Genomic DNA, 15324 nt, shown 5'->3' on the forward strand with positions numbered 1-15324 from the left:
TCTGACTTGTTAAAAATGACCTATAGTAATACGTTTTATTCTGAATTGATAAATATGCCATTACCGATGCAGCATTATGTAGATTTGTTATAACTTAATCTGAATTATTTATAAAGTAGACATCTATCACCCAAGTAATATGATCCATTTTGATTGTCCAGCTCTGAGTGTTCCATCTCTTGCGACTGGTCTCAACCTTATTGGCCCTGCCCCCCACCCAACTCTGGCTATCTGCCTCTCTTGCATCTGGATTTACAAATGCACAAGTGAGTTTTGCTATAGGTATATCGCAAAAGTCAAGGCGTGCCAGTCTTGAAAGGTTGTAAGTTCTGACTTGAGGTTGTACTGCAGAAATGAATACTGACTGAAAGTGCAAAAGTAAATATGAAATACAAATTTGACTGTCGATGTATTTGTGAATGTAATTTTACACATTTCCGATGAACTGTCTGCAACTTTAAATTCAGAACAAAGGGTTTTTGATTATTGTCTGTGAGGGCAGATTGCACAATTTTTCACATCAGAGCTGTTAATGTAAATATCAACTTGCAAGTACAAATATTTATTGTAAAAGTTCTCAAAATAAAATCTACAAGCTCTCGAGTTTTGCTACATTTTTAACTTCATAAAATAGCAGACGCTTTGTATTTGAAGTGCCTCGCTCTGCCCCACATATTATTTATGGACTTGCACTTCATAGAATGGGTCTTCCCTACTACCACAGCATGGACCAAACCCCCAAGCTGGGCATGAGTCACGTCTGAAAGGCCATAAATCTGGAACCGCTAAGATACTACCACCACCACTCCAAATCCACTTATCCATCAACAAGGCAGCCAAACGAACCTGCTTCACCGGCTGCTCCAAGCAGAGACAGACTCGCACACATGAGGAAAATACTTGATGATCTGCTAAACCCCTACTTTAGACAAGTATGATAGTACTTACTTACAAGGCTATTGATGACAGGTGAAATAAGGCTACAACTACAACCTCAAGCTGTTTGGAATATTGCACTAGTTTTATATTTAAAGAAACTATGGAACCAAATCAAACAGCAATTCAAAATAGTACAACCTATCAAATGTTATTGGTTATGCATACACTCTGCCAACAAACTGATTTCTCTGCATTGATTTCTTTGTACTTAGAACAAGGTGGAAGACAAGTCACTTACTCTGCCCCCATATCTGCCTTATGTTACCTCTAAAAGGCTGGTAGACCAAAGACTTACAAAACATTATTAGACATGGAGCTATTCCAAACCATTACAATCTTTTCCTTTCTTTCCCTTCTCTGCTCCACAAAAAGCCAGCAAGCAAGATCTTGTTTTCATTCTCTTCATGATTCTTTCTACTTAAGCATTTCTGAGAGGCTCTCGTACTGAAGATCTGGCTGTTTCTATCACCCCTGGACTCACATTCTTAAGCAGTCAGACTGCCGTTGAGAGCCCACCTCTAGGGATTACAAAAACAACCATCGTTCCCACAGGGTGTAGAGAAGCTGACTCTCAAAGCTGTGGTACACCGACATGACCTGACTGATCCTCCAATTAGAGAATTACTTGTTATTGGTTTTAACATCCACTGAGAAGTCTACGGACTCAACATTTTGAATAATCATCATTTCTACAAATATATGGCTTAATATATATACATGAATAATTCATAAAAATGTACAAGTTCACATGAACAAAGTTAAGTATGAATTCCAAAGTAGGACTGGGCAATATATTGAATATTCACAATATAATCACAATGATTTTGATTATATCAAATAAGGCAATATCGTGAATATTGCAATGATTTTAATGTGCTTTTTATTTGGCGATTAAAGGTGCTATAGGTGTTTTTCTTTTTTTTTTGGTTTAGTTTATGGAATAGCATGCAGAAAAGTTCCTTTTCCCTGAAAGATGTCTCTGAAATAAGCGTCCTAAGATATCGTAAAGGTCTCTTCAACATCAAACAAAAATGTGAACGCCGGATAGATGTAAATTGCAAAAGGCATTGATTAAAGACAGATAAACAGTCTGTGTGCGCTTCAGAACGATTAAGTTACGTGCTTTTCTGTGCACACACACACACAGGGCTTATGGGCTTGTGTTTTAGAGCCTTTAGAGCAGTTCACATGCATTGTGGAAAAAAGCATATTCATGCATACAAGTTATTATCCAAATCCACAACTAACACACACACTAACGCTGCACTTTAAGCGTTAAAAATAAAAGCTCCAAGGGAAGGTGAAGAAAATCCAAGAAATATATCAATATATAATCCAAGACAGAAATATATTACTTTTATCTCAAACTAGTTAAGTCCTCAAAAGAATGATAATTCAGTATTATATTTTAATATTAAACGTGAAAAACATGCCTTTATTATATTTAAATAGATTTGATTCCGTGCCATAAAATATTGAATCTACTTGTCTACAATGGCTGTTTGGGTGAAATGATGGTTCCTCAAATTATGAACTTCACAAAAATAAGTTGAGCTATTTCAGAGCAAATACATAATTAACAAGATATATCTTGAATATCGTCAATAGGCTGAAAAATTTCAACATGTAATTTTTGTAGACATTTCACTCAGATCTACTCCAAATTCAAGACAAACTTATTAGGACATCAAAAAAAATTTAACTAGTGTTAACGGCATACATCACAGTTTTATTGAAAACAGTAATTGGACTAAAAATTAGTGACAGTATAGAAGAACTTCAACTATGTCTTCAAACTTCATACTCCATCTTGTTCTCCATAGCAATTGCATGTAATTCTAGGGGTCAACCTCAGGAGGATTCCCATTTACCTCAATTGGTTTCACAAGCAAAACCATGCTTGTTCTGTTGAATTACAGTCTGAATGCAGGGAATCAGGCCTGCTGTGTCGATCACTGTTGAACTAAACAGCTTTTAAACCTTTAAGTATTTAAAAATGGCCACTGTATTAAATGAACAAAGGAAGACCACTGACAGACAACAATAGAGATAGAGATTTTGAGCCAGGAAGATTTTCTCTGAATCATTGCTATAGGTATTGGACCATTATGAGCGATGGAAGGGGTAGGAGATTTGGACATCACCATGGCAGAGAAACCTTGAGCAATTTTTGTTGATTCAACAATTTTGGTTAATGGGTACCACATCTATTCCACAGCCTATAATTACGACAGTTCAGTTTCCAATCTCAGCTCCGCATGCTGGGATGCCTCACAAGTCCTCACAGTAGTCGCCAATTTTCCGCCATTTTCTTGGATCATACCCTCATCCCATTCCACTGAACATGTTAAATAACACAGCATTTAGATAAGCCTTGCTTCAACCAAACATTTACAGACAGGTGACCTAGATGAGGTCATCCCTCCCATACCACAACCCCTGCCACCCCGCCTAAAAGGGTTGGATTGTGGGAAAATATGATCTAGTCGACATTGCAAAACAGGTCCATTTTATTCCATTCCCTCCCCCGATTCAAGAAACGCATTAGGATTTGATGGGGTGGTGACTTGGTGTTTGAAAATCAGGAAACAGGCAAATCCCCTTTGGGGCCTCAGAGAAATCTGGGCTGAAGCTAATTGTGTCAGGGTGGTTCCCATGGTACCCACCTACACACCATTTCCACAAGTAAAATTGTGCACCCTACCAAGCCCAATATGTCCTGTCAATGAGCATTGAGTTTGAAGATAACACAAGGGTACTTGATACTTCTCAAAGCCAAAAACATGCCCTTGATGACCACGATATTGGTCCGTTTTCGTCTTCTGTAGATGTGAATTCTGGGGTACCTCATGGCTCAGTGCTTGGGCCAATTATTTTCTCTATATACACATCATCACTGGGACCCATCATTCAGGCACATGGCTTCTCTTACCACTGCTACACCGATGACACACATATCTACTTGTCTTTCCAGCCCAACGACACCACGGTGACTGCTCGAATCTCTGCCTGATAGGCAGACATCTCAGACTGGATGAAGGAGCACCACCTGGAACATATCCAAGAAAAGACTAAACTCCTTTTCTTTCCAGCCAACCCTGCTGTTGAACACATCATCACCATGCAGCTGGGTTCAACTACAGTAACGGCTTCCAAAATGGTCAGAAATCTGGGGGTAACCATTGATACCCAACTAAATGTCAAAGACTACATCTCAAAGACAGTACGATCATGTAGATTTACACTCGAGAATATCAGGAAGATAAGACCCATCCTCTCTGAACATGCCACAAAACTTCTTGTTCAGTCACTTGTCATAACTAGACTGAACTACTGTAACACTCTCATTGCAGGCATCCATGATTGCGCAATTAGATCCCTGCAAATGATCTAAAATGCAGCAGCATGTCTGGTCTTTAATGAACGAAAGAGAGCACGTTACACCACTCCTTGTCTCTCTTCACTGGCTGCCGGTTGATGCACATATCTAATTCAAGGTTCTGATGCTGGCATACAGAACAGTCACTGGATCTGCTCCAGTATACCTAAAATAATTTCTGCAGAGCTACATTCCCACCAGAAGCCTGCGGTCGGCTAAGGAACTGTGCCTTGTTGTACCAACACAAAGAGGAACCAAAACACTTTCCCACAATTTCGATTTTATCATACCACATTGGTGGAATGACCTTCCCAACTCCAACCGTGCAACTGACTCACTTTTCCATGAGCACTTAACCAGTAACTAAATAAAAAAATAAAAATAAACAATTCTTGCTGTACTTTAATCTGTCTTGAACACTACTATTCTGATGCAAGTGAAACTTTGTAATGCAGCACTTTTCATACCACTGTCTCCTTAAGATGATTCACTTACAATGTATTCCTCTTTTGTAAGGCGCTTTTGATAAAAGCATCTGCCAAATTAATAAATGTGATATGATCACGAGAATATTTTAAGGGATATTTTAGAATGCATGGAGAGCCACCAAAGCTAAAAAAGGTTAAAATCAGGTAAGTCCTGAAAGAGCACAGTTCCAAAATCCCTAAGCATGACATTGAGTTTCTGTGCTCAAGCAAAGCTTTAAAAATCTAATCAGTACAGTCAGCCCATTTCGCTTTATTTCCCAGACTTCCTGGTGCAAAAAATGACTGCTGTCTGAATGATCATTCACAAATGCATGTTACCCTTTAAGAGATGATGTTTGCAGTCGGTTTCTGAAAGAGACTGGTAAGGTAATGAGACGTGGTTGGACACAATTTTCCAGTGTTTTTACTTCTGAACTGTGTAAGAGGATCATTTCATTATATTGATGATGACAATTCACATTTCGAATTTTGGAAAAATGACAGATTCTCTTACAGATCCATGAGAGAGAAAAGTAATTTGGCACATCTGTTCATGTACAGGTTTTTTGTTTTCCCTCATAAATGTATAATTAAAGTTAAGGTCCGGGTTCAAGACAAGTTAAGCTCAATCCACAGCATTTGTGGCGTAATGTTGATTGCCACAAAAATCATTTTAACTCGTCCCACGTTAATTACAAAAAAAGATAAAAATTAAGGTTACAGTAAGGCACTTACAATGGAAGTAAATGTGGCCAGTCCATAAACATTAAAATACACACGGTTTAAAAATTACAGCCACAAAATGTAAACATTATACTTGTTCAAATGATTTTAACATGTGATAAAATTCACTTACTAAACTTGTCTGCGTAAAGTTACTTCTAATAATACAACTTTGTCATGACGACGAAACGCTGGTAAAGCCTTTAATCTGGTAAACGCAATAACGACAATAAATCCCTGATTTTATCACACTAAAATCATGTAAAGACAAAGAATGTTTCTTTCTTATGGCTTTACTTCAGAAACAGTGTGTTGGACTGGTCCCATTCACTTACAGTGCAAGGGCTTTCCTGTGACAACGATTTTTGCTTTGTTTAAAAAAAATACAAAACGAGTCAAAATTATTTTTGGTGGTAATCAACATTATGCCACAAATGCTGTTGATTGAGCTTAACTTGTTGATTGAGCTTAACAGACTTGTGCTTCAGGTTTTTACAAGATGTGCATGTAAATACCGTATTTCACAAATTATTTCTACCTGCAGGTGTTTAGTAACAGGATATCATATTTGTCCTGATGGTTTTCATTACTACGGCAGGCAAGGTTCACAAAATGCAACACTTTCATGGGGACATATGCAAAATCACGTTAATGCCACGTTTAGCTTGGACAACACAAGGACACTGGGAAACACATTTCCCAGAGGGGAAATGTATTTAATGTCTTCTGGATGTTAAAAGGAGGCGAAAGTGATGTGAATACTAGATTTTGAAAAATAGCATTGTAACCTCATTGGTTTGATGATATCCATTTATGTCGATCTTCTCAACTTCCCATTTACATGCCGTTAAATGTGCTTGCAACTTAACCTTGATCATAGGAATAGGGAGAGTGCCTCGGTTGAAATGCACAAAAAACAAACAAAGGAGAGCTCTCGTTTTCAGAGGGAGAAAGACAGATAGGAACTGTTTGGTCCAACGGTAACAGATAGTTAAACAAATAGCAATGGTAATGATATAACACATGTGGGGACAAACGGACAGGCTGTGATTTTCTTTGCTCGCAAGAGAAGACGATGATAGCTTCAGTGAGAAAACGAGCAGAGAATGATCACCGGGGGCTTTCTTCCAGGTTTATTGACTTTGCCAGCAAAGCCTCCATGTTTTAAACCGCTTCATCTCACACACCTTGCCAGCCCCCCAAAAATATTTGAAACATCTAAGCAAGTCCATGTGTTAAGGCAGCACACAAAACATATTGAGTCTTCAAGGAAAGGCCAAAACAAATAAAGTTATGAAAACACTTTTGAAACATTTACTTTTTTGCATGGCTACATGTCCTCATGTAAGAATGAAGGGCAGGTACAATTGGTTTTAAGGTGATTGCGGGAAAAGATTGGAAAAACAGAGTGCACTTGGATAATGTAAACCACTCGACTGAAACTCAATATATATTCAGTAAATTAAAAAAAAAAGATTGCTTGCGTTACGCCAAGAAAAGAGAAATCAATATTAAACTGTACATTTGGGCTTTTAATACCTAAGTGATCTTTAAATAAATAAGTGAAGACCAAATCGCATACTTTGTTATCTAAAGGTTATAGGTAAATAAAAAATGGGGTCATAGGAAGAGCGATAAATCCTTGTCTTAAAAAGACAAAGCATTTATTTTTGCTGAGGTTGCCACCACCATGTTTAATGCAACCTAAGTCCATAAATCAATACCCTTTGTTACCTCACACTCGTTTGTGTTGCATTTAAATGTGTGTGTGTGTGTGTGTGAATTTAGGACAGCGGCTGAGGTCATCAAGGGGAAAGAGTATTTAGTTGTTTGTTTTTTTTCACCCAAAAAATTGAATTCTTTCATAATTTACTTGCATTCCTCCATGGAACACAAAAGGAGATGCTAGGCATTATGTTAGCCTCAGTCACCATTCACTTTAATAGAATTTATTAAAAAAAAAATTCATACAATGAAATTGAATGGTGACTGAGGCTAACATGTTGCCTAATATCATCTTCATTGGTGTTTAAAGGAACATTTCAGGTAATACAGGGTTGGAACAACATATGGGTGAGTAAATGAGGCAAGATTTTTTTATTCTTGGGTAAACTATACATTTAAGCTTAAAACAAGCTTCAACCACACAATTTCAAGAGATTGTTTTGCTTACCGTATTAGTAGGGTCATCTTGTAGTATTGAATCATACAGCTTATTGGCATCATCATACCTTCGCAGACAAAAAGAAAGATCATGTTTTAGAAAAATCAATAGGAACATCAACCATGCAAAATTAGGTGGTAAGGATATCAAATAAAGTTCACAGTAACCAAGTTTTTGTATACAGAGTGGCTTGTTTCTATAGTGACCAAAAATAGGTTTTGTCAGTGTATCTAAGCGGCAGAAATAAACAGTCATTAAAGCCGCAGCTCAAATAGCCAGTGTTGTGAGAGGTTTACTAGCTCCACAAAGAGTGTAATCCACAAACATGATTGCATGCACTTTGATTTACCTCTAAACAAATCAGCCTGCACTTCCACCACAAATCAGGCATAATTTCTAAGCCTTTCGCATAAAAGGCATTCCGAGGCAGGACGTATAAGAGTTGCAGATGCAAAAAATAAATAAATATACTGAAAGCACATAAGAACATCATACGGGCTGGTCGGAGAGAGTGCCAAGTGTTAAAAAAAAAAAGGTTATGAATTATGATGCTTAAAAGGTATGGTGACTAAGACTAACACGCTGTCTAACTTCTTGTTTTGTGTTCCACGGAAGAAAGTAAGTCATATGGGTTTGGAAAAACACGAGGGAGAGTAAACGATGACAGGATTTACATTTTTTGGTGAACTATCCCCTAAACTCCAATAGCCTATTCTGAGTAATGGAAGGACAATGCCACAAGTGCACTTCACGTCATCTTGAATAAATGTGGCAGGATGAAATGGAGCTTGTTTTTATTAAGGACAACCTGCAAAGCTAATGCTTACACAGCCAAAGCCCAGGCCTTATGATCAAAACCTGTTTCAGCCCACAACCAACAACAGAAGCAGTTCTGGTTCCTATTATCAGAGTTCCAATGCCACTCCTCTCACATCCACATTAGACCTCAATCACTCTCTGGCACATCTCACATGGCACCAGCCGCTTTAACTTACTCTATTTATGTAAAATTCAGTCGTGTGGGAGCAGAGAAGAGAGTTTCATTTAGGCCGAGCGTCTGACGGCAATTAGACCCAAATTTGCAGTTTATTTAATCTGACTGTGCAGGAGCAATCACTCACAATTATGGAACAACCCCTGGCATTACTGATAAACTAACTGAAGACATGGTGACCAGACCGAAATAGATCTGAAATCCTGCTAAAATACTATACATTAACATCAATTTACAACTGGCTAAATTGTTCGCTCAAACGAGAGAGAGAAACACTATTAGAGAGAAAACAAAGACCCCTAGGTAGGGCTGGGCAATATACCGAATAAAGCCATATACATATAGAATAGAAATGTATTTTGTTTCCATTGCAGTTATGCAAAATGCTGCCACATGGTAGGAAATGTGAAGAAAGCTCTCTCACTTTCACACTTTGCAGAAGGAACACTGGCTTGCAAAATAAACAGCCTTCCTTCCCACGCATCCTTCCACTTACATCCCAGCACCCCTCACCCTTTCAGCTAATCCAAGGGAGTGGTGTTAAGATGGTGCTGCGGTGTATCTTACCTCTCCAGAGCCTCCAGCCGCATCCCTGCTAATCGCTTGACTCTGTGACTGTCTGGAAACTGCCTCTTCAGCTCCTGTAGACAACTCTACGCAGAAAATAACAACAGTGGGAATGAATGTGTGAACAGGCACACAAAGCATCCATTTTCACCAAAATAAGATTCACAAGGTAAACAAATAAAGCAGATAACCTTAAGTCCCTTTTATAATTTTATTATTTTAAAATATAATTTATTAAATATAAAATAAAATATAATAATATTAATAGTTGGTTATTATAAAATAATAAAACAAAGCAGTTAACCTTAATTCATGATTATTTGTAGATTACTTGTTGATTAATCATAATTAATAACCCCAAAAAATTATTAAAATAATATAAATAAGATTCAGGAGCAAAGCAAAATACAAAGCAATTAACCTTAAGTCACATCTATTTGAAGATTAATTGGGATTCCCTGCCAAAGGATTTAAAATAATGAAAATATGTTTGATAAGGTAAACAAAGAAAACAAGGAAATTAACATCAAGTCAGATTTCTGTCTATATATTGTTGATCTGTCACAATTCATTCCCAAAGAAAGAATTAAAATAACAACTAATTGTTGATTAATCACAATTAATTCAGACCACGATACTGCAAGTAAATCATTGCAAATGTGAACAAATTCTACGCTATGCGACTAAAAGATTTCTGTTAACTGGAAATTAAATATTCAGATTTCACTCGCCGGTAATGGAGTTGTGTAGCGGTGAAGTACTTTAGTTTAGGTTGTTGTGAATCACTATGTCACCATCGCTTATGTAGGGCCATGATATACCATGGTTACATTTACATCGCATTTAACTACGTCAACACTTATTTTGCATTCTCAGCATTCTCTGTTTTAAAGCACTGCTAAAGACCAGTGTACGTGCAAGTTGGACATCTGGAAGGTAAAAAAAAAAAAAAAACGTGTAACGTGTTTCCTAAGATTAGATCCATTTTCATTTCATAACGACTTTTTTTAAAAGTGTTTATGTCTTGAGGAATCACATTTTCCTTGATATTATGAAATATAAGAGGACATTCTACTATAAAAAAATACTGTACATTTCAGAACTCAAAACTTGATCTCCGGTACAGTTAAAAGCATTTATTGAAACCAAGCTGCAAAAACATCTCTGGTCAGAAATATGCATTTTATTTAGTTCTATTCACAACTATTTTTTAAGCTTATCTCAGGAAAATTACATGTGTGGCGATTTTCTTTGCAAAAGTATATTATGTGGTTCATAGCACATATCATGGACACTTTGGGTGAGTTGACTCAAATTCTCGCAATGCTATATCACTTGAGCTACCATGAAATGTATTCACGCTCGGACAATCTTGCAAATGTAGTTGCTTATGTGCTGCAATGATTAAAAGCTATGCGCTATATTGAAAGTGCTCTGAAGATAGCATTGTTTGAGTGAAAATAAGTGTTTATTAAGTGATAATCTAATATTTTATGGTGATTTAAGTGAAATGGATTAAAAGTCATTATTGTTGTAGTGCCTCGTGTTTATTTCACCAGGAAATTGCACCAATACTTACAATAAGCCACATAAAAATAATAATATAGTAGGGTATACTATACTAGTATGTATAGTAATGTGATTCTATGAGACCAGGCTGTGTTTTTTGGAAAAGTTGAGCATTTTAACCAATCAGACTTTTTTTGTTGGTAATTTATTGCATATAATTTATTTGTAATATGAAGAACAGTTTAGTTTTTATGCTGCTGAAAGGGCTAAAGTGAAGATCATCATTTAGCAATGAAGTAATTCAAGAACACGGTTCTCAGCTCATTTTAGATGTGTAGCCACACAAAACAAGTATTTTAATGCAATTATATTAATCAAAATGAACCACAATTACATAGAGGGAAAAGAAATCGACAATTGTGATTTTTATCATAATTGTGCAGCCTACCACAGAGTACCTTTGTTATTTTTCACCATCCCTGATTTCAATCTTAAGCAAATTGTTTTTCCAAATAGAACAGGCAGAGTGATGTGATTTGGATGGGTAAAAATCATTATATGTTTGGCAAATGGGGTGACAAATGGGGTGACAAAGTAGCCTGTGAGAGATGAAGTTGGGTAAGTGAGAGAGAAAGTTACTTAAAGAAAACTCACCCAGGCCAAATCGTCCCGACTGCAGTCCAGCGCTGAAATCATCACCTGCTCATAAATTATCCAAACTGGGCACAGGAGACAAACAAAAAATTACACCATATTAGTAGATCCTATTTTTCTGCCTGGTAGCATAGATGTTGGATTCATTTCAAGCCTGTGTGGACTCCTTTCAAGCAAACTGTGACATTTCTTCTCTGTATCATTAGAAAAGACAATCTTTAACATCCATCAACAACAGTTTGTCTTCATAATCTCTGGGTGTAGGCGAGCTGGCAGACCATATGGAAACGGTCAGGAAATTCTCACCAAGACGCCAAATAAAACTAAGACACTGAACTTTGAAATCCTTAGCGTAGACATCAGTTTTATGTATCAGTTCAGTCAACCACCAAAAAGGGTGACCAATTTATTAAACTCTATTTGTCATGACATACGTAACATGCTGAAATTACACATATATTGTCACCTATGCTCAAAGACTGCGTAATAACTTTGACTTGAAATATAACTTGACTGCAAATGAGACTACAGAAATGAAGAATTACTACAAGGCTCATAGGAGCGGTCACACGCAAACATGGGAGAGTGGAAACGTAAACACATGCGAAGAAGTTAACGTCTTTCGCTGTGTTTCAAAGTTTAAGTTCGGTGAACAATAACGTGAAAACGTATACTGAAAAAGATGTTTGATCTAAAAAAAATCACAGATTTACTTCTGGGCTTAAATGAAAATTCTGGGTTCAATACAAGTTCAGCTCAATCGACAGCATTTCACAGCATATTGATTAGCACAAATTTATTTTTGGCATGTACATCCTTTTCTTTAATACAAGGAAATATCTGGGTTCCAATGAGGCACTTAAAATGGAAGTGAATGGGGCATATCCGTAAATTTTCAAATACTCACCGTTTCAAAAGCTATATAGATAAAAGAAAATATATGTTTTAACATGATTTTAGTGTGATAAAATCACTTACTAACCTTTTGTGTGTAACATTATAGCCAATTTTGTTCCTATAACGATGTTATGTAAACAAACCCTTAAACGAGTTGAAAATCGGTGATGTGTGTACACAACCACCCTACTATGGCTGGGTATCGATACAGATATATTTACTTCAATACCAGTTCCTAAACTATACTTTTTCGATACCAATTTTATGAAATACATTTTAACAAGATTACAAACATTACCTCAAAAAAACTGAGCATTCTGGTCTCCTTATGCCAGGGTTGGCAGGGGCAGAGGCTATAACATTAATGTGAAGAGGAAAAAAAACTAAAACAAAAAGCTAAACTGTTAATTCAGCCAACCCTAAGGATAAGTACGGTTTAACAAGATAACTAGTTTAATTGTAAACTTGATCAGTTACAGTCAACCTTAAAGCATTTTTAGCATCGATTTAGCTAGCTATCTATAGCAATACATCCAAACAATATCTAATATTTAGGTCTCAGTTTATAGGACTATGTCACCGCAGACAGAAACATTCATTTAACAAGTACACAAGCATGTACCACTACGAAGTTAGCCGATTTTGTTTGTTGGTTTGTTTGCCAAACGTTAACCATACTTGTCGGAGTCCCAGTCATAGCGCCGCTGCATTCATCAGTAGTTTTGGAGGAGGACGTGTGGTGGGCATGTTGAAGGAAGCTCTGTGGCAGGAGGACACTGAGAGGATGTCTGCATGTCGTCTTGCAGTCGAAGACGGAGCAACTTTCTGCTCTAAAGTTTATCCCATGCACTGTCAAGTGCTTCATCAGATTTGTCATGTTTTTCCTTGATGCCCAAACACAGCCAATCACCGCCACTTTTAGATTTGGGCACATCTATACATGCTTATCATTTACGTTGACGAGATTAACCCCTTAGCTATCGAAATTTGGAACCGAACGAAAAGACGTTTTTTTGATACTCGATTGTTTAGAGGCAAATTAGTCGGTGCCTAAAATGTATCGAACTCGATACCCAGCCCTACACCCTACAATATTAAAAGTCCACCCACTCCTCTTTCTTATATTTCTATTAATCAAAAACAGTGTGTCAAAATGAATGGTTTTGGCATCACGATAGAGCAGGCCTCGCCCACGACTGGTGACGGACTCCACCCTATTATCATAGTCCCTCACCTGAGTGATCTACACACAATCTGCCATTTTCTTCCATGCTGGAGCAGATACAGTGAGAAGAATAATGTCTCAGCTTCATAAGCATCATAATTGCTCTGTTGTTGGCTGTAAAAGTGAACATAGAGTCTTCATTTACACCTGGCAAGTTTTGTTTTTGAAGGAAATGTGCCACAAAACATACAACAATGTGTATATTTGTGCAATGTGTATATTTGTGCAAATCATTTTACATCGTACTGCTTTGTGAATGAGTGTCAATAAAGCAGGATTTTCAAAAAATCAGATTCTCAAGCATGGATCAGTACCAACTGTTCATGTTCCAGCTTTAAATCCTGAAGTTAAGTATTGCACTTTATATTTTGTGAATGTTTGCAAATCTCTTTTCCGAATGTGCTTGTTAGCCAATTCCAAGGCTAATTGTAGCTAAAGTTACCATCATCTCTGATTCTATTCACAGAGACCGGAACTATGTCTGGGGCGGGGAGCAGCAGCTCATTTGCATTTAAAAAGACACACGAAAAACAGCGTGTTTTTGATTCCACCCAAAAAGAGGCATTTACAAGACGGTATAATAAATGATCCGTGGGGTATTTTGAGCTGAAACTTCAGACACATTCTGGGGACACCGGAGACTTATATTACATCTTGTAAAAAGGGGAATAATAGGTCTCCTTTAAACCATCCAAAAATTGGTCCCATTTCTATTGCAAGTGTCTCATTGTATCTTTGATTTTTGCTTTTTTTAAAGAAAAGGACAGATGAGTCAAAATATTTTTTTGTGGTAATCAACAGTCACAAATGCTGTCAATTGAGCTTAACTTGTATTGAACAAGGAACACTCCTTTAAAACAAATAATACAAACTTCAAAGCTGTATTGTTTGCTGTGCGGAAAAGCATTTAACCTTTTGAATTAATTTGTTAGTATTTATTAAAAACTAATGTCCTAGGGCCAAAAAAGCAAAAGTGTGGAGTTTTGTTTTTTTTGCTGTTTTTATGATTCCAAGTCTTGCTTTGATAATTACCATCTTGTTTCACAGTCAATTTAAGAGCTGGTTTCAATCAAACCAAGCTGTGTAAAGTATTTACCCCGCTCTTTAAAGACTGTATGAATCATAAATGACAACAGTAACAAAACAAATACATTAATTTCTGCAAATACAGTACATCATCCATCAATACAGTGCAACTCATCACATAGCAAGTGCTCTTCCTTGGTTTCAAGGCATAATTCCAGAATTTACAACATTCAGACATTTGGGTTGAGTGGAATGGTGAACAATGCATATCCACAAGATTATCACTAATCTTTGGTTCGTTCTTTCGTTGAGGATATAGTTTGCCCAAAAATGACAATTCTGTTTTTATTCATCCACCCTCACGTTGTTCCAAATTATGTTTGGCACAATGGCAGCCTCAGCCACCATTCACTTTCATTGTATGGCAAAAAGATGTAATGATAGTCTGGAAGTTTGTGTAAGGATTTTTCATATTTTTCCTTTTGTGATCCCAGTTGAAAGAAGTCATACTGTTTGTAGTGATTATAGGGTGAGTAAATGACAGAATTTAAATTTTTGGCTGAACAATTCCTTTAAGTAAATAGGAGTCCCATCTAGATGTTTGAAACACTTCCTAGAGCCACGAAAATCTTATAAGAGCACAAGTAGTGCAGTAAATGTCTTTTTGAGGGCTATTTGGCAAATTACAGCTTGGCTACTTCATTGTTTGCTACGATTCCTCAAACAGTGGTGGCGTTTTCTGACGAAACAGCCAAAAGACGATTAATAGTAGTTATTTGA

The 15324-nt window shown here is 36.9% G+C and overlaps 1 protein-coding gene across 1 annotated transcript in view; it reads right to left on the bottom strand.

Annotated features, from left to right (window-relative positions):
• Nucleotides 1-15324, bottom strand: part of emc2 (ER membrane protein complex subunit 2) — a 48826-nt gene that overhangs the window by 27042 nt on the left and 6460 nt on the right. The window contains exons 3-5 of the mRNA XM_052144836.1: nucleotides 11397-11461; nucleotides 9234-9319; nucleotides 7682-7739 (exon numbers count right to left, since the gene is read on the bottom strand). Coding sequence (XP_052000796.1) covers nucleotides 7682-7739; nucleotides 9234-9319; nucleotides 11397-11461 — 209 coding nt within the window. The remainder of the gene's footprint in view (nucleotides 1-7681; nucleotides 7740-9233; nucleotides 9320-11396; nucleotides 11462-15324) is intronic.

The sequence above is a fragment of the Xyrauchen texanus genome, chromosome 15, assembly GCF_025860055.1.
Source record: "Xyrauchen texanus isolate HMW12.3.18 chromosome 15, RBS_HiC_50CHRs, whole genome shotgun sequence".
NCBI lineage: Eukaryota > Metazoa > Chordata > Actinopteri > Cypriniformes > Catostomidae > Xyrauchen > Xyrauchen texanus.